We start from the raw sequence: 17,925 nt of genomic DNA, 5'->3' as shown, positions 1-17,925 counted from the left end.
CTCTAGCAAAAGTTCTATCTTCTCATGACATGTCAGTTCAACATTTCTATTGTCATATACTAACCCCCTTCTGTAACGTTCTGCTCACCTCGCCTTGGCATGTTGCTTTTTTTTGCCCCCTTCTCTTCTGAACAGCTATTTTTCCGCGGACTAGAGATTTATCGCTAGCATTCCTACACATGGAGGAAAGGACCGAATATCTCGAAGGGCTCCGTTAGGCGCGTCAGCTTCAGCAATCTTCTACTCATACGTATTTTTCGAAGTCGTCGGTCCCAAGGCCGATGAGCCGAAGAAGAAAAAATAAAGACGCTGCCAAGACGACGAAGGGAAAGTTCCTCAACCTGTCTTCCAAGTACCCAAGTACACGGCGCCTTGACAATTGTCCTCCAAAAGTAAGGGTTGGGGTTCCACTAGGCACGGCTGATGCCGCCCACTATTTTCTCTCTCCCTTCTATTTTGGAACCTGTCACTATGAAATGAGCAAATCTCGCCGAGTGGCACAAATGTCAGTCGGAGACGTCCCCTATCTAGGAGGGCTTCGGTACGGCGACGAGGACGGCTATTAGAGAGTAGGTATCAGTTCACGAGGATATGGAGTAGCAACCCTTCGCTGCGAACTCCTAGGTCATCCTACCCATCCTAACCAGGTTAGAGATGGCAGCCCACATCTCCATTGGCCTGCGGAGATCGTCCAATAGCTGCATAAGCTAATGGAATAAAGTGACCGACCAATGATATTCCTGGTTGCTTACCTCTTTCCGGTAATCCCACCACCCTCCCCTGCTCATCGATCTACGCAGGACTAACACAGACGTCCCCATCTTTAAAGCTCTAGGACAGTAGGCGTCTAGGTATTGCTAGGTCGATTTTGGACATGAGAAAAGAAAATGCACATCGCAAAGGAACTTATGCTATTTTTCACGCTGCTGCCCAATCACGGCGCTGCTATGCTGAATACTAACTATTCTTCTATTGCTACTACTGCTACTACTACTGCTTGCAAGCGCAATACCAGCTTAGTTTTTACCTGGCTAATTATACTGCGTCTGATGCTAACTACAGCTAAAGCCAGAGCTACGAGAAGTATACGCAGGTAGACATTTATTCGCCCGTATAGCAACACACCTACCTACATGTACGCATGTACCTTATGCGCGATACCTTAGCTACATTCTCTTGTACTTGTCCGTAATAGCTATCTCGCCTCAGTTAACGACAGAAGGTCTCGAAATTCACCTATTCGGCTAGCCTTGTCGACTACCTAAGTCCTAGTCTAGCTTATACAACGTGGTGCAGTTTACTACGCTGAGCGATGAGAGTTGCGCCATCTTTTCCACTTATACTTACACTTACACCCCCCTTCCAAGCTGTGCGCATAGTATGTATGTCAACTCATCCTTGTCTTGTCATTCCCGTCAGCTCATTGCTCTTTTCGTCCTGCCCCCTCCACTCGCCCTATGCTTTTTCCATTATTTTTATTCCCCCCTCCCATCAAGTACCCGTCATACTAGGAGCCACCATAGGGGCCCTACTCTTGACGGACTACCTGTCTACCTACCCAGAAGCTATCCCTTTCGAATAATGTGGGGGATAGTCACCCGTCCTCCTACCTGCCTGTCTCGACTCTGGGGCACGACCCCAAGTTGTCGTCTCTCACCCCCCGACCACAGACCCTTGCATGATTTGCACCTTTTTAAGACATTGAGAATCTCGCATTTCAACGGCCAGCATCCCTGTTAGCCTTTGACTCCTCCACCCTCTCTCTAGACTATCATCAAGGTCGGCATCATCGCTGCATACATACTCAGGCAACTGCCCGACTCAACATCACCCGCAGGCAAAATTCTATAGTTATAGGAATTTGCATATTTTGGGAAGGGAGAGGCACAGAGGCACTAGAAGTCTGCGGCCGCCTATCCGACCTATTTCGAGGAAAGGTTAAAAAATTACACAAGCCAAGAAAAGAAAGATAAAAAAATATTTAGCAATAAAAGTAAAGCAGGGGGAGGCTTGAGATGAGCAACCAAGCAAAAAAAGGTACATCGCTGGTACTATCTGTCTGTGTAATGCAATGGTCTCGACCGGCCACAACACAGGAATCTTAACTACAGCCCCAATACTTCACAACGGCGATCCGACCAAGAAATGTGTCTCGCACCTTATTCTTTTCGTCTCTTTATCAGTTCTTGATCCCTTCGAAGAACTTCTCCCCATCTTGTCCCAGTTTGAGGATCAACGTCTCACACACACATATTTGAGAGACCCTCCTTCTGAGTCCCCGTTCGTTTGCTGACAGGTTCTCCGACAACTCGCAGTTCTTTAGCTGTTTACCTGTTCGTTGTTGGCTTGTTGGCTCTTGGTGTGCTTTGGTTCCAGTTACGACACGAACCACGCGGGACACGCGAACCTCCCGGATAGCTGCGTACTTCTGATTGCGGCCCTCCCAACTCACCTTCATGCGAACACGTTCGGGCAGGCTGCATACGAACAAACCCGTCTCCACACTCAATCGACTTTTTGGGTGCAGCTCGTGAGTTATAGCCCTTTGTCGTCTAGCCGCGCCAGGCCAACCATCGCCATTTCCGCTTCGCGGCAGTCCGGTACGATTACCAGAGCTTGTATGACGACGGGGTCCTCCTGGCTCGACCTCCGCCGCCATTTTCTCTTAGCTAATTACCCGCAATATAGTATAAATAACTAACAACCCAACCAGACGAACAAGATATTCAAGGAGTTGAGTATCCTCTTTTTTTGTGGCGGGGAAAGGTTTTGGATGCTTCCACTTTCCGAGACTCGACTCAGAAATCAGTTTGCCAACAACCTGTTTCAGCCAATGAGCGCCGCTGAGCTCCTATCTACTTCTACGAACTAAAGCTGTCAAAGATTCTCAGACCTGTTCGGAAGGAAGAAAGAAGGGGTTTTCATATTAATCCCCCCACGAACAAGTAGCCGGAGCATCCTGCGGTCCTAGTCCGTTGAGATTCAAAGTAGTCAGCTCTCAGAGTGGTCTGTTTCTGCCTTTTCAGCAACTACCGCTCCTCTCCCAACCCGCAGAACCTTGGATGTTTGTTTCACTACCTAGTAGTATTGCCAACAGAAGAAGTTATCAAAATTTCCCAGACTCGGCAGCGAATAAGACAGGCGGAGCGCGAAGAAGCATCCCTCCAACAGCAAACCAGGAAAGCTGTTTCCCATAAGGGGATCCAAGGGTAGAAGATTGTAGAGTCTCAACACATAGGGACCCTCAACTTTCTGCAACACTGCTCCCGAAACAGGCGTTTGTTCGTTCCATTTGGAACAAGTTCCCCTACTCCATCTTCTAGACTTGCTGGAAACAGACAACTTGATGTCTGCTGTCAAGTTTGAGTACCCGACCTATAAGCTGTTCGAGGTGAGTCAAGGCGACGGAAGCTCCTGCTAAGTAACTTGGCGACATGGTTTCGGGAAGACGTGCTGACTGGGAACGACAGCCTCAATATCACCAGAGGCCAATCATCGTCGACGCTGACGCGCTCGAGTCTCCTGAGACGGTGATCCTCCGTTACGAGGAAGAGGCGGCCGCTAGAGCGAACGGAGGAGACCTTCGTGGGGATTCCCCGCCTGGTCTCCTATCTATGCCCGCATATTCAAAACCTCAACCGCCCCAGATGCATGGTGAGTTCTTCCGTGCGGTTGTCCCTTAGTCGAGATCTAGATCTATAATTCGGCAAGATGTTGTGGCTGTACCCGTAGCATCTTTGTACGGGGTGATGGTGGCGGCGTCGGTTATGAAACGTAGGGATCTGCGAGCTAACTCGACCCTGGTCTGCCAGCGTTTGATTCACCAAGATCCTACCAAGATCCCCAGTATCAGTACTCGGCTCAGCACTTCGCGGCTCAGCAGTCTGAAAATGCCGCCGCGCAGCTTAACCAGATGGCCTTCGCGGCAAACGGCTCGGCGGGCCAGTACATGGAGCCGGTCGTGGCCACGCTGACCTCGTACCAGCCGACGGCGGGCATGTTTGGAACCAAGGTATTGATCAAGATAACAGCTCCGTACGATCTGATCGCGATCACGAGCCACTTCTTCTTAGCATTCGGATCGCACAAGAGCCCGGCACACGCTATCAGGGACACGGGGGACGCGAGCGGCTTTGGCTATGCTGTCAGCGGAGACGCACCGCAGTTTGAAGACACGCGGAGTCCAAGCGCCAACGTGCCTTTATCACTCCTGATCGAGAGTGCGACAGGGCAGACTTTGGCAACTATAGACGTAGGCACGTTCGCATATCATAACACTCCAGCCGGGACCACAGGTGGCCCGCCTGAGAGCGTCACGCGCGTCAAGGGGGGGTCCAGGTCACCTGAGCAGAGGCAGAGCCCTACAAAAGAGGAGGACCAGGAGCAGCTGGCAACCGACACAGCTACAAATACGTACGGCTACGCTCCCACCGCACAACAAGCCGTCGCACCCAACTATGACCCCGGCTACACCAACAACGACAGTATGATAGGGACTTACCACCGCTCGTCTTACGCGCTCGACTATCCTCGTCCGCCCCCGCCGCCGCCTCTGAAGACGCCTTCGTGGAGCCAGTACGCGCACACCCTCTCCGGACGAAGTCCCGCCATACATCACACGACGATCCCTCGACCTAGCAGCATCACGACCTTACCAGTGCCGACTTCCAGCGCGCCGCAGCTAATACGCACCAGCACCCTGCAGGCGTCTGGATCGTCGGGCGGGGGCCAGTTGAACCCCTACGCCCTCTACTCCACTAAAGCGATATTGGAGATAAATGGAGATCTCGAGTCGATGGCATCCGGGTGGACCCAGGAGGAGTGGGAAAACCGGAGGCGGATAGTGATGTTCAGCAAGAAGCAAAGGGGCTCGACCCTTACGACGTCGTTCAAGCCTGTGGCGGCCAACGACAGACCGCCAAACAGCATCTGCATCAGCTGCATCTACTGGGCCGAGAAGGAGGAATGCTACGTTACCAGCGTCGACACCATATCCCTGCTGGAGCAGCTCGTGGCCGCGCCGGGGAGGTTCTCGGTCGAGGAGAAGAACCGGATCCGCCGCAATCTCGAGGGGTTCCGCCCCCTGACGGTTAGCAAAGCGAAATCCGATAGCGAGGAGTTCTTCAAGGTCATCATGGGCTTCCCGGCACCCAAGCCGCGCAATATCGAGAAAGATGTCAAGGTGTTCCCCTGGAAGATTCTAGGCTCGGCGCTTAAGAAAATCATCTCCAAATACGTGAGTTTTGACTCTGATGCATCTTTCCTGCATCTAATCTGCATCTAATCTCCTTAAGCTCCATCTTGTTATCTCGAACCCTTGTTTCACATATAGATTTTCGAACGGCATATTTGTCATGGATTTTCTACGCGCTACGAGAGAGCCGTGCCCTTTTTTTTGTTTTTTCCTTTGGTCAAATTTCAGCTTTGCCTTAGATCCCTTCCGAATACAGACTTGACAGATTTTGACTAACTCGAAAAATCAATCTAGTCCGCTTCTCCGTCGTCGACGATACCCCCTGGACCGGGACCGACCCTGCTCACTCCCGTCAGCAGCACGAGCCCTGGTCTCTATGGGCCGCCCCACACGCCGACGGTATCTGACAGCAGCTACTCTCACCATGACTCGCATTCGATGCCATCACCACGATCTCTCACCGGTGCCCCGTCGGCATGGGCAGCCTATCCCGGCCGCACGATCTCGCCCGGGATGAAACCCCACTCCCCACAGGGCATCCAGATCACTGGCCTGCCCCCTTCCTATAGGCACGCAGATACGAGGCCGCAACAACACCTACCGGCGCCGCCAAGCTACGGCCTAGCGCAGCGATGGGACACCACCGCCGTCTCCAACGGCTACGGCGACGCCTCTACTCCCGCCTACACGACCAGTCACCAGCATCAGAGTCATGTGTACGGCGCAGGCACGTACGGTGATGTAAGTCACCGGGAATAGCGACGTGATTCGAACGCTTTCTAGAGACGGAATGGAAATGGGTGGGAACAATTTCAGAAGGCGTTGCGTCGCGGGATGGCGAGGGTTGCATGATGAGCCATCCACTGGTCAACGGTACAAAGAAAGCTAAACAGATGCCCAAAGGGCCAAAGCGCGCGGGATCCAACTCGAGCATCCGCACCGCATATCCTCATACGATACGGTTTACACCCCGGCCTCTCCGTCTTCCTTCTTACGGGTTCCTTACGACACGACGTATGGGTGTGAACGGGAAGAATGGACCAGCAAATCTAAACCACATACTGTGCTGTGTACGAATTGTCGAGATTAATTATTTTTGGTGTGTGGTTGTTTGTGTGGTTCGTGATGGGGAATCATGCTAGGCTCCTAGACTCCCAAACTTCTAGGAAAAGAGGGTTTATTCGTAATATGGGCATATGCCAAGTTGGAAACTGGTGGGGGGAGAGAGCGAGAGAGAGAGCTCTGGTTAGGTGGTGTGTATATGTTATGTGTGTGTGGGGGGAAAAGGGGGGGAAGTCTGGCCAAGGTCAGCTGTTGTCGCTTCAACCAATCACCATTTCTCCCGGCACTCCATTTTGATCGCACGACACAGACGACCTGCCTTGATTTTATTCTCCGGCATCCTGACCTACGCATATACAAGCCTCGCTCGGCCTCCAGAACCGCCCTACCCGTAATGAATTTCTCTGCGGTAGCTACATTGCTCAAGTGCCGGCTTTCCTGATATCCATCATCAGGCGGTTTTATGTCCTTTTTTTCCCCCCTCGACCATCATCACGACCGCCTTATCGTCCCCTTCCCTTTCCCTGTTCCGGGAGGGCCCTACCTAGGCGGCCATGATCGACTTTGCATGGCTAGTCCCCGATGACTGATTGGTCACAAGCTCGTCGACTCGCAGACGCATCCATGTGGGCAACATGGATGGTGTGCGAGCCTAGATGTACGTCTATCGGGTGCGCGCCGCTGCCGCTGCATGATGCATGCCATCTGCGTCACGCCGTCCCTTACTTCCTCACTGGGTAACCATCTTCATCTTTCCCTAGTCGTCATCGGGAGCCCACCTCTTCAACGCCTCGAAGCTTGATCAATTTTGAATTACCAATTCCATATGCCTTATGCACCATAACGACTTCGAAGGTTTCACTACAGCCGCATGCCTCTCTGTACCTATTATCTCTCTTCGCCCTCTTGACCGTGCGGATGATCCACACACAATGCAATATACAAATAACTTTATCAGCAGACCCTAGAGGCACCTTATACGCTGGAGACTGGGGGAAATGAATTTATGTCTGATACCCCCTTACGGCTCTGGTCGAGCGGAATATGATCTCGCCCGGCCACTTACGACCCCAGTCCTCACCGAGCCTGGACGTCTGGTGATACCCACATGCTTTACCGCCTACCGCCTACGAGGGTTAATTAATAGCCGTTTACGAGATACTAGTCGCCATACACGAGGATGACGTCCATATGCATCTATTCCCAAACCTCAAGCAACCTACACATCCTTTTTTCCGATTTCACGATCATGTACTTTCACACTCCATCTACCACTTTTGTACCCGCTACCTAAATATTCGGGACACCTCAAAGGCCCTGGGTTGGTACGCACAATACCTTCCAGTAGTCATCATATCTTTACTTTTTTTTTTTTCCTAGGCGCTTTTTGGTTTTTAGAATTTGTTGGATCCCCCGGAAATTTTTTACCTCTGTTCCTATCTCTTTAGGAAATAGAAATCGATGTCACGAATCTTGGTTTTCGGCTCTTTTCGCTTATGCGACGCGCTTAGGGAATACTACCTTACCGCCCTACTTCCTTGAATCGAGCCGACCCTTATTACGCATGGCCCACAGTTGACAGGATGCAAATCCCCTTCCCCTAATTTTGATTGCAGATTTCTGCAGATTTCTGCATAGGGGCTCGGACACCTTTTTTGGAATTCTATACAATTCATTACCACGAATTGCCTCTCGCTTTCACTTTCCTTTTCCGTCATCTTATTGTAATAGTTTTTACCTTTTGGACTAGGCCGCTTTGACGGTGTTTATTTGATTTACCTATGTAGGGGTACCTGGTTGGAATATGAGGAGTTTACAGCGTCACGTAGTTTCGGACGGGGCATGGCCTTAACGGAGGAGTATGGGTAAGGGGGGAATCAAGGAGCCGCGGTACGGCTCCTCACGATGATCGATTAGGTTGGGATTTTTCCCTCTCCTTTTTAGAGCGTTTTATACCCTGTTTTCTTTACAATTCTTGTAACGTTAGCTCTACCCTTTCTCTTCTTGCTTTGCTAGACCAATATCTTGAAACCAGAAATGCATTTTTTTTGCCGGACGTTTACTTTGGAGTGGTGTATCTAGGGGAACAGATTTGGGACATTGGGGTTTAGATGGAAGAGGATCGGATACATTACTACCAGGTGCTAGGAATCAAGTTTACGGCGCAAATTAGTAAAAGAGTTATTGGAGAAGGGTAATAGAGCGAATATGGGGCATATGGCATAGGATATGGGACATGGGGCACAGGACACCAGATATCGTCATGCTTAGATAGAGGGAGGCGTATTCGGGAAATAGCTTGCTTAATTGTTTGTTAACTTTGCCTAGTTGATATTATCAGGGACCTATGTAATCATAATACATGCTTCCACTGCTACTCGGAAATACTGTCCGCGTATACTACGTAGTACTGATCTCTGGACCCCTTAAAATAAAAATAAAGAGATTATGACCGCAACTTTTACCTAAGAGGCTTAATGATCATAGATCAGAAACGTGGCCGCCTCAGATCCCTATTTTATCTATACCTGGATAGAATCCGTGCGCTCGCATCTCTGTTTTAAAGAGAGACAGCTGAATACTCTCTCTTATAATAGTACTCTATAATTTCAAATTCTCCATCATATCGGTCAAGGATTGCCACCTATGATCGTCCTCCCATGACTCTTTGGCCTTACCCATGATGCTCCTCACCGCATTTCTGGCCTTGCCTTTCCATCTGCTCCCAACACTGTCCACCCGCGATCCGTAGTTTTCGTAGGCTGCCACCAAATCCGATGTCCTCTGTACTACAGCGTCCCACGCGTCTACGTTTGTCAACCAGCTTCCCTGCTGACCTTGCGTTCCACTAGACGCAGACAGGGCACTCCCGACACCGCCAACCGCCGTTCTCCATGCTTTCTCGGCCGCATCCAACGCACCTGCCCAGTCTCTTCTCCAAGCACGAAGACGAGACACCAAAGCCCAGTATGCCGAGTCCGTCGTGATGAGAGGCACGATGTCGTTCTCGAAAAGTGACACGACTTTGCTCTCAATAGTACCTCTTTTTGGCTCGTAGGCTTCCGATTCTCCCTCGTTGCCGCTGGGAACCGATGTCTTAGTCGTCTCCCTGACTAAGAGTGTCAGGATGTCAAGATCTAACGCCTCTTCTGTCTTGCGGATACGGATCACATTTCTCACGCCGAGCACCACATCATCCAGGTCAGGCTTCGGCGATAGACTGGCTGCCAGAGTGATAACATTATCCCAAATTCTCCAGTTCGAGTCAGCGAGCGTAGCTCCGCGTTTAAAGGCGATGAGGGAATCTTGTAGTAGCTTGTTGCCGGACTTCCCAAGTTCAGCTGCCCGCTTTGTAGCCACCATATCGTCTGAGGTGTCCTTTTTCTCCGAGATAATCTGGCGATACCAGCTCAAAAGTGCCGTTCCAAGATTACTCCACGTCCGCGCATCCTCTCCTCCGGAAGTATTGTTCGCGGTTGATATGGCCCTCTGAAACGCTTCAGCTGCGTCGGGGAAATTTCCGAGACGCAACTCGATGTCACCGAGCCTATTCCACATCTCCGGGCTTAATCTATTCACACCAACGGCAAGGAGGTACGCGTCTCGGGCTTCTTTCCATTCTTGCTTTTGAAGGTGAAGCTCTCCTAGAGATCTCTGCGCCCTCGCAAAACGCCGGTTGGAGATCTCCCATGCACGGTGGTAATGTTGAGGATCGTTTTCAATATCTCCTAGTATACAAAACAACCTAGGGGAATTTGGGGGTGGTGGTGAACGTTCTCGACCACAGAAGTCAGACGCTTTCAGAGACGATATGTCAACTTCAGCATCATCCATGTCAGTGCAGTCCTTGAAATCGGTATTGGTGTTAAAATCAGGAGTGCGGTGGAATAATCTCCATCGTAGGACAGCCCGAGCCTTTTCTTCGCCTCCACTTCCTCGACCGTCGGGATCATCTCTAGATGCGCTGCTTGCTAAACACAGGGCGACTTCTGCCCAAAGACGTAGCCGTTTGAAAATTTCCAGAGCCGAAACGAGAGATCCGACAGAAGTCCAAGCATAGGCGAGCTCAGACTCCAGATGCCAACGCGGGGGGGAGGACAGAGCATTTACATACCGCAGTCTCTCTTGCGGAGATGCTGATTCGGAGGGTTTGGGAGCTGGAAGGAATGATATTGGTTTTTGAATACCAGCAGACTGGCCTGGCTGATCACCAGAGGTTACCTGAATAGTTGGAATATCGGATTCAACCCCCGTGTTATCTTGGTCATCAAGGGGCTTAGTCAACCGTTCAGTCTCTTGCGTCTCGACGATAACCTGATCTACGAGAGCCTGCATCTGTAAGACGGCACGCTCGATAGTCCGACTCCTATTGAGCTCAATCCGCGACCGCACCAGTAGAGCTTGGGTATAAGTTTGCCAGTTGGTGGACTTATCATCGATCACTCGTTGAGCAAAGGGTAAGATTTCTTCCGAAGTTAATGAATCTGCGGGCGAAAATGTGTCTCTTATGGTAGCTTCGGTCAGGAGTATGATGTGATCTTCCGGACTAAGTTGTGGTTGTTCATCTGGTTTAATATCCTGAAGTTCAGGTGGAAGATCAGAGGTTGGTTTATGAGTTTGATCGTTGTCGAACTCGATATTCTCTAACAACGTATCGTCGTTTAGCGGAAGTGCGACCGGTGCCACATCAGATGTATCCTGTTGACCGAATGCCGTAGAAGATCGTGCGTGGCTCTTAGCAAGAACTACGAGTTGACTAGTATTCTTCTCCTGAAATCTTGTACGTTTCCCCAAGGCACCGGAAAGAATATAGGAGAAGCCACTGATTTCTGTAGCCGATTGCAATGCCTTCCGGGAGTTTGTATCATTCCCGAGCATTATATGACAAGCCGCCTCCTCCAAACGAAACTGGATGCGAGACTCCCGGGGCCATTGTGACTGGTCCGATTCTTGGTCGATTTCGGTCGACCCGAGAATAGAAGTTTCGGCCTCCCTAAGACTTTTCTCTATGCTCTCCTGAAGGGTTGGTACATCTGTCCAACGGCCACTTTTGGTGAATAAGGAGCCCGGGCCAAGTGAGGGCTGAGAGATGAGTTTATAGTGCCAGAGGTGAACCCTTAGGCGCGTCCAAGAGAGATGGAGCGAGAGAGAGTGCCCAAGATCTGACCAGATTTCGGGTAACTCAACGGGCAATATGATACCTGATGTGAAAATAAAGCGTGACAAGCAGAAAAGTTCGATGTGAGGTATGTAAGAATATGGCGAAACTCCGTCTACATCGAGAGACCTGAGGCAAATTCTTCTAAAAGATAATATCGGCGCTTCTACGCTGTCGTTTGCCTGTTCGTCCGAAGACTTGATCTTTGCAAAAGCCGAAAGGAATATAGCTTCGATTGCCTCACACCCCTCGAGAACTGGGCCTGTAACATTTGCTTGTAAGAAAGCACTCAAAGAAGCCAAGCCCAATCTAACGGTCTGTGCGACGTCGTAGGATTCCCCATCCGTTTGTGCGCCGGTGCTGGGTTGGTCTGCTGTTACATGCCGCACGAAATGTGATATTATGAGTCCGGATTGGTGTTCATGAAACGCTTCTAGGAAAGATGATTCCGCCAAACTTTTCTCTATAGAGATAATTTTCGAGGGTGAAAAATCGTGGTCAGCCATGTTGAAGCCGATATATTGCATGTATACCTCTATTTGCTTTTTAGGCTAGGGAATAAATCCGTATTTAGGTACCCGGTAAAAAGCAAAAGAACCCTGAGGCTCACAACTGGAAAAGTATTTAAGTATTCAGTCGATCCGTCTGCAATTCAGTCATTATTGGAAGCCTTGAGAATTTTTGTACATATGGTAAGTTAGATAGTAAGATGCCAACCGAAATAAAGGTATATCACGTAGTTATTCATCCATACCCTTGAAGAAATTCAATAATCGAATGGTTATATCTTCTCATCGTGTGGGGGAGGGGCAATCTCGATTTTTTTTTTCCACCTGAAGAAATGACCCCTGTCATACTTTATCTTACTGACTGGGGAGGTGCGTACTATAGCCGGCAGGCATTTATGTGGTCTGTGCGCCACATTACTAAGCAGAGGATTCTCTAGGTAGATGAGTAAGAGATTGGTTCAAACGTACAACAGACCATCTAGCACTTACGCAGGTACATATGGATATATTCCTGGGTATCTAACCTTGGAAATACTGTGCGTATAGTTCTCATATAGTTCTCAAGGCCTTCTGGGAAGAGCAAGTGAAAAAACTGGCTCTCATACTTTCAAGCAATTCTTATCATTCATCTTCACATCAACAATCGTCTACACAGTCCATCGTGCAAGAGGCCGGTCCTTGTTACTATACATGAACAACACCTTTAGCCATGTGGATTTTCATTACATCGTCAGAGCTCATGATCCCTGACACTCATATTCCCGAAGCTTGTCAGCCATTAGAATCAAGATTCAGAATCTCCCTCATTTCTTTCCCTTCTTACGCCCAGGGACCACCTTGAAGCCGGCACCTTGGATCGAGTTGGTGTCGCTGCTCGGCTCTTTGTGGCTGCTCTTCTTGGCCACCTCGTTCCAACCGCCAGCCGTGCTAGACTGCGTGTCCGCCGAGGGGCTCTTGGCAGGCTGCTTCTCAACCACACCTCGGTCAGCTAGCTTCTTGCGACGAATGAATTCCTCAGCGAAGTGGCGCCCGTCCATCGTCTTAGAGTTGGCATAGATCGCATCCGATATAAGATCGCCCACTAGAGGAAACCCAATGAGCGTGTTGGCGAAGGCTTCGACTATTTTAAACATCGCGGTTAGCAGGTTCTTCATTCACGTAACGCGACCAACCCCAACTTACTGTCCGTAACACCCGTAATTCCTTTAGCCAGCTGACCGTGGAGCCATTTAGTAAACTCGTCCATAGCTTCTGTGTGGGTGGCACCGGCCGTCGTGTTTGCGGGCTTGACGGCGGCAGGTCGTGGTGGCGGAGCTGCGACAGCAGACACCGGCTTTGCGGCGCTCGAAGGTCGTGCCTGGGAAGACGGGCCGGTGGGCGCTTTGACCTTACCGCCAGCTCCAACAGTGGCCCACCCGGACGTGTTGGCGGTGGGTGTCTGACTAGGTGCGGGGCCCGAATTAGGCTTGCTAGCGAGATCCGCGTACCGCTTTCCGGCGCTGGCTGCGAGGCCGGCTTGTACGGCCGCCTCCTTCGCTTTCTGCTTGCGCGCCTCTTCTTCACGCTGGATATCGGCTAGCGTTTTCTTTTTATCTGCGGATTGCGCCTGAGTAACCGGCCCAGATACAGGGACCTTTCCTGGTGCTGGCTTCGCCCAGGGACTACTGCTGGTCCCGGGGTTGACGGGAGATGCTGTCCCCCACGTGCTTGTTGTAGGGAGACCCGGAGCAGCGGCAGCGGCCTTTTCGCGTTCTCGTGCTGCCTCTTGCTCCAGCTGGGCACGGCGGGCAAGGGCTGCAGCTTCCTCAGCTTTAGCAGCTTTCAGAGCCTCTGCCTGCTGGATCTCTTTTAGGCTAGGTCCTTTGTGGGACTCTATGCCGCCGTCTTTAGCCCACGGCGCAAGCGGTGGCGGTTGGGCTGCCGCGGATGACGGGGTGATATCAGGCGTACCAGATCGGGAGCTTGTAGCGTATTGTTCTGGTAGGTTAGACTTGACGCGCTGAGGAGCAGGGGCCGGCAAAGGAGTAGCGGACGGCGGCGGCGGGAAAGGCATCGGTAGCCCGGTCGCCTTTGCGGCGGCGGCGGCAGCTTGCGCCTGCTGGTACTGCTTGTTTAAAGAAGCCGACTGGTCTCTTTCGACCTGGCGGTGGGTAGCCTCCGCTTCGGAAGATTCTTTAGGAGATCCGGACTCAGCAGTTTGAACGGGCGGGCTCAACTTGGATGCTTGTTCATTAGTAAGTTCGCGAAAGGGCGAGGTTTGTCGTTCCATCATTTCGGCGTCGTGCTGCGCCCGAAGCTTTTCGAATTCTTGTAGTCTACCTCGAAAGCCCTCGGTGTCTTCCACAAGTTCGCTAGAGCCCGGGAGCTGGCTTCGCATGCCCGCTTCCGCAGTGGGAGCGCCGATAGGCTGCGGGGGGAGGTTGCCGCCTACCGCCCCGGCACTGTGGAGGCCAGCTAACATCTGGCGTTCTGGTCCCGATAGACGAGCGAGCTCGTCTTCTCTAAACATGTCTAAACCCTGCCCAGAACTACCTTGTACTGCGGCTTGATGTGTAGCTGGCGTGTCGAAAAAAGAACCCGCAGTTCCTATAGCGCCGATGGGGGCTTGCGGAGGCATTGTGATAGGTGACGTGATGCTGCCGAAGCTCGGCTGACTCTGCAGACTGTGAGCGCTAGAATGGTGGTGCAATCCGGGGACGCCGGGAATAGGAACTCTAGCCATCGATTGCTGAGTAGCGTAGAATTCGCGGTGACGGGCCATTAGATACTGCTCCTCTTGCTTGCGCCTCTCGAGGTTATTCTGCTCTTCCGCCGTCAAGGTCCTACCAAAACTAGGGAATGCATTGACGAGCGGCGGCTGGATAACGCCCCCCGAGTTCGAGAATGGGCCAGTTTGAGATGGTGGGCCATGAGGTATGCCGATCTGGGGAACTAGGAAGGGCTCACGAGAGTTGCCAATACGTCTTATTAATTGGCCCAACGGCTCGAATTCCGAATCTTCTAGCTTTTTAACTCGTAAGTCTGGTGTGAAGAAATTGGCCTTATACCAGTCGTTCATCTCTAAACCGGTAAACGGGCCCTGTTGGTGACCCTGGGGATCAAGATACACCCATCTCATCCGGTCCGGCATGACCATAGTACGAGACTGGACCGAGGGTGGGTCGGACGCCTGGCTGGCGGTGAACGACGGCGCAGCACTGGTCGCCGCGAAGGCCTGGCTGTGGGGGGCACTCGAGATGCCACCGTGCAAGGGTTCAGAGCTCACCGGAGTGCGACTAGGCTCGGCCTGGGCAAACATCTCGGCAAAAATTCCCCTGCCTGCTCGCATAGGGCTATCGGTTTCACGAGCGTGTTCGCCGGGAGCGGTACGGCCAATAGCACCCAGCGGGTTGGGCTGACGAAGATCGGGTATCGAGTCGCTTAAACTTTCATTATCCTGGGACTGCATCTGCGCCTGCATCGCCGGAGGGAATAGCGAGCCGAGCTTGCTCGCTCGACCAAAGGACCCGGAACCGCCGAAGCCCCCCGCGCTCGAAGGTCCAAAGACGCCGCCGAGATTCCCGAGACCAGGAGACTGAAGGTCACCAACAGGGCCAAATAAAGAACCGCCGAAGCTTGAGAAGGGCGCTCGCTCGCGATCTGGGGTACTCGAGGATGGCCAACCGGTAAGGTTGCTAAGCGGTGGGTAGGCCTTTGCCCCGACGCTGGAGGTCTGGCTACGATCACTACCATCAAATGCCGCATGGGCAAATGAGCGCGGCATCCCTCCACCGAAACCGGAGACGTGATCAGAGACGCCGGCCGAGCCGTGTTGCCTATCACCGACGTCCTCGTGCTCACCACGTTCGCCCGGAGGGCTTCGGTAAGGATTCGTTTCCGACGGACTTAGAGGGGCTTGTTCATGTTCCGCGTGGCCCCCCAGGTTGAGGCTAGCCATCCCGAAATCGCTGGTGGAACCTTTCACCGGAGTGTCATACGGAGCGTGAAGAGATAGATGAGACATCGGAGGGGGGCTCGTATCTTGAGCGCCTCCTAACACAGCGCTGCCAGAGACACTGTCTTCGCCGAAGGGGTCGGTATCAGTGCGTTGCCGAGGGCGCCACGGGCGGTTCGAATCTGGCGCGGAGCTTTCGTTTGATTTGGTTGCGATACTATCGGAGCTTTCTTTAGGAATGAGATGCGCCAAACGACTTTCGCCGCGCGGGTTTCCGGACCGCTTCTCCCCGATAGTGGAACCCGGAAGGGCGAAGTTCCCAAAACTACCTATCCCTGGAAGTGCAGTCGCCGCCGAAGTAGACGTCGACGTTGATGTCGACGCTTGCCAAGGGGACGTACCACCGAACCCGGAGCCGCTTGGTAGCGTGTTGTTACGCATCAATCCACCAAAAGGCAGAGTCTTGGAGGTAGCGTCTCGCGCATTAGCGTCCTCTTCGGGCTCCTCGAAGGTCAAATCTTTGGCTTCCGTATTTTTTCGACTAAACCAGTAGGACGAATCTTCTCGGGACGGACGCGTCGCGGATGCTGGAGATGTTAAGCCGCCACCGCCGGAATAAGGATTCGTGTCGGTTGTTTCACGTCGTCTCGTACCAGGTCTTGACGAAGCCGAAGGCGAAGAGAGTCCGAAATTGGCGGAGCTTCCGTGGGAGAGCGAAGTCTTTCGACCGTTTACCCCTCCTCCGGGATGATTCCCGTCCTTATTTTGGGCGGGAGGCTTTATAGAAGAATTAACGTCGGATGCGAACAGCTGATATCGAGTTAGTCCGCGAAAGAACGGTACTCTACACTTCTGACCTTGTCCAAAGAGTTGGGGTAACACTTACCTCCTTTTCCTCCGCATTCATCTCCTGCAGACCGACAGCCTTGGTCAACCCCGGAGTATCCCAACAAATGTCTGGTTCTTGAGGGGCCACATGAGAGTCTCCGGTCTTACCCCATCCCCGAGACGCGGAGCCGTTGGCGTGACCCGGATTCCACCCGGGCGCGAACAAGGCCGAAATATCAGGTCGTGGGGAACTAGGGTCGCAGGTCGCGCTGAAAATGGAGAGTAATTGATCTCTCGAGTATCTCAGAGTGCCTGAACTTTCGACATTGGTAGAGCCGACAGGCATAGCAGATATGACGGCTGGGTCAGCGGTGGCCGATTGGGCAGTCTCAGAACCTTGCATCTGGTTTAAGGATTGACTCGAAGGCGTAGTCGACGTCCGGCGGAAAGTAAGAGTACCGCCATTAGCAGATCGTGCCGGACGAGACCTATAAGAGGGAGAAAGGACAAGACCCGGTCAGCTTTTCATCTTAACCAAAGATACACGGTACGTATGTCATGTACTAGTTCGGGGAAAGAAGAGCAACATCGTCCATACCATTCTCCGCTGGCATTCCCTCGACCATCGTTCCTAGCGCCTGGTCTCGTGTCACGGCTCGGGTTCTGTCCGGCAGCAGCTGAGGCGAAACTCGAAGGTAGATTTGAAGGCATTGTCACGGATGTGGAAGGGCTGCAATCTTTCTACAAGAAATACGGCCTATAACAATAGTGGGAAGTTCGAGGGGCGTGGGCGCAGATGGTTACAGCTTAGGTGAGAATCAGGACAGTCGGAGGGGAGAGAGGGATTGAAGCAGATTCCTATTTAGCTTCGAGTTTAGTGTTGTTACGCGCGATAAACGGTAATGTGGGTTACGGGGCAGCCTATGGGTTCATGCATACGTAAAATGGGAATGTGAATGCGGGTGTCGAGTGTCGAATGTCGGATGTCGAATGTTCAGGTAAGAGAAGAAGTTGTCAAACGAACCGTATATTGCATATGATGCTCGCACAGGGTCGCGTAACAATGGGGGATCGTATAGGGGTCGTAAAGCTACGTTCGTAAGCTACGATATCAATGAAGTGGTTTTTTTTTTGATGTTGCTCTGCAAAATGGGCGTCGGAAGTGTGTCGAGAAGTGAGTTTCTTTTTTTTGGTGACGACTTGGAAATTCCTTAATTTTTTTGCTTGTCGAAATTTCAGG

The 17,925-nt window shown here is 51.9% G+C and overlaps 3 protein-coding genes across 3 annotated transcripts; 1 reads left to right on the top strand and 2 right to left on the bottom strand.

The window, feature by feature from the left end:
• Positions 1 to 2,959: 2,959 nt before the first annotated feature.
• On the top strand, positions 2,960 to 5,458 carry F4807DRAFT_242755 (uncharacterized protein). Its single transcript, XM_047994302.1, has 3 exons — positions 2,960 to 3,391; positions 3,471 to 3,654; positions 3,813 to 5,458. Exons 1-3 carry the CDS (start codon positions 3,347 to 3,349, stop codon positions 5,282 to 5,284), a joined length of 1,701 nt encoding a protein of 566 aa, XP_047850546.1. The 5' UTR covers positions 2,960 to 3,346; the 3' UTR covers positions 5,285 to 5,458.
• A 3,103-nt stretch (positions 5,459 to 8,561) lies between these two features.
• Positions 8,562 to 12,375, bottom strand: F4807DRAFT_440523 (uncharacterized protein). The gene has a single exon (XM_047999310.1). It carries the CDS (start codon positions 11,939 to 11,941, stop codon positions 8,858 to 8,860), a length of 3,084 nt encoding a protein of 1,027 aa, XP_047850545.1. The 5' UTR covers positions 11,942 to 12,375; the 3' UTR covers positions 8,562 to 8,857.
• Positions 12,376 to 12,415: 40 nt separating this feature from the next.
• Positions 12,416 to 17,907, bottom strand: F4807DRAFT_440513 (uncharacterized protein). The gene is made up of 5 exons (XM_047999309.1): positions 17,625 to 17,907; positions 17,284 to 17,543; positions 16,744 to 17,173; positions 13,106 to 16,667; positions 12,416 to 13,043 (listed from the first exon to the last, which is right to left on the bottom strand). The coding sequence occupies exons 2-5, from the start codon at positions 17,394 to 17,396 to the stop codon at positions 12,727 to 12,729; spliced, it is 4,422 nt and encodes a 1,473-aa protein (XP_047850544.1). The 5' UTR covers positions 17,397 to 17,543; positions 17,625 to 17,907; the 3' UTR covers positions 12,416 to 12,726.
• Positions 17,908 to 17,925: the final 18 nt, after the last annotated feature.

This window comes from Annulohypoxylon truncatum (genome assembly GCF_022578515.1).
Source record: "Annulohypoxylon truncatum strain CBS 140777 unplaced genomic scaffold F4807scaffold_37, whole genome shotgun sequence".
NCBI classification, from domain to species: Eukaryota; Fungi; Ascomycota; class Sordariomycetes; order Xylariales; family Hypoxylaceae; genus Annulohypoxylon; species Annulohypoxylon truncatum.
The sequence above is the reverse complement of the archived record's forward strand: the minus strand, read 5'-3'. Positions and strand labels throughout refer to the sequence as shown.

Coding starts and splice junctions, on each gene's coding strand:
- F4807DRAFT_242755 (XM_047994302.1), top strand. CDS start 3,347: ATGTCTGCTGTCAAGTTTGAGTACCCGACCTATAAGCTGTTCGAG. Junction 3,392..3,470: donor CGACCTATAAGCTGTTCGAG/GTGAGTCAAGGC, acceptor TGGGAACGACAG/CCTCAATATCACCAGAGGCC. Junction 3,655..3,812: donor TCAACCGCCCCAGATGCATG/GTGAGTTCTTCC, acceptor CTGGTCTGCCAG/CGTTTGATTCACCAAGATCC.
- F4807DRAFT_440513 (XM_047999309.1), bottom strand. CDS start 17,396: ATGCCTTCAAATCTACCTTCGAGTTTCGCCTCAGCTGCTGCCGGACAG. Junction 17,174..17,283: donor GGGAATGCCAGCGGAGAATG/GTATGGACGATG, acceptor TCCCTCTTATAG/GTCTCGTCCGGCACGATCTG. Junction 13,044..13,105: donor AATTACGGGTGTTACGGACA/GTAAGTTGGGGT, acceptor TGTTTAAAATAG/TCGAAGCCTTCGCCAACACG.
- F4807DRAFT_440523 (XM_047999310.1), bottom strand. CDS start 11,941: ATGCAATATATCGGCTTCAACATGGCTGACCACGATTTTTCACCCTCG.